The sequence below is a fragment of the Gavialis gangeticus genome, unplaced genomic scaffold (assembly GCF_001723915.1).
Source record: "Gavialis gangeticus isolate Ggan-Ray unplaced genomic scaffold, GavGan_comp1, whole genome shotgun sequence".
Lineage (NCBI taxonomy): Eukaryota > Metazoa > Chordata > Crocodylia > Gavialidae > Gavialis > Gavialis gangeticus.
In genome coordinates, this window is record NW_017728994.1 from 14,939,063 (window position 1) to 14,939,920 (window position 858).

At 55.2% G+C, this 858-nt stretch overlaps 1 protein-coding gene across 2 annotated transcripts in view; it reads right to left on the reverse strand.

Annotated features, from left to right (window-relative positions):
* RET (ret proto-oncogene) overlaps positions 1–771 on the reverse strand; it is a 242,477-nt gene extending 241,706 nt beyond the window's left edge. For both annotated transcript variants that reach the window (XM_019502324.1, XM_019502325.1), the window contains exon 1: positions 554–771. In XM_019502324.1, the coding sequence (XP_019357869.1) occupies positions 554–599 (46 nt within the window). In that variant the 5' untranslated portion in view covers positions 600–771. The remainder of the gene's footprint in view (positions 1–553) is intronic.
* Positions 772–858: the final 87 nt, after the last annotated feature.

Below are 858 nucleotides of genomic sequence, written 5' to 3' on the forward strand. Positions count from 1 at the left end.
AGCTTGTGCCCTAGTCTCAGGGAGGACTGAGCCAGTTCTTTACAACACACCAACTTGGATTTATTCAGGTAAACATCAGAAACACTCTGGCAAACACGAACATATGGAGGCAAGGAAGATATAATGGATTTGCTGTTTGCCTCTGAAACTTAACAGCTGGGGAAGGCATCCTCTTCATAACCCAATAACTTGTCATCTTGCAGTCCTTTTCACCTATCAGCACCATTTCATTTGATGATGCTTCGTGCTCTAGGCGCCGGAAGGGAAAGTCATTAGTAATATTAATATAAATGATCATTATAATACTAATAGTACTGCCGATAACAACAGTAATGCAGAGCTTTGAGAGAGAGCGTGAACGTTCACGGACACGATAAAGGAGAAGGAAACTCTGGGCTACCGTCACTTAGTTTCAGAGCTGGGAGATGCGAAGCCAAACCCAAGAGAAGCGAGCGGCAGCGTTTCTCTGCGATTCCTGACCCCGGTGCAAGCTCCCCGGGCCTCGCTACCCCGGCACAAGCTTCCCGGGGAGGATCAGCTCACAACTACTTACCTTCCCAAAGCAGGAGGAAACCCACTGTCCACCCCGGGAAAGGCATCTCTTCCCCGTCCTGTAATCCTGTTATTTCTGCCCCCGAGGCCGAGCAGTCCCGGGCAGGCTGCTGCCAAAAGATCTCACCAGGTTGCTCCCAGGGCCGGAGCCAGTCGGCTCAGCAGGGGCTGCCCCAGCCCGGCTGCCCATGGGCCGGAGCTGCTCGCGGCGCTGAGGGGACCTGCTCGGGCGGGGCGGGGAGGGGCGGCGCCTTCCGCGACCAGATGGGAAATCCTGCCGCTGCTGCCGGCGCTGCCTCCCGCGTG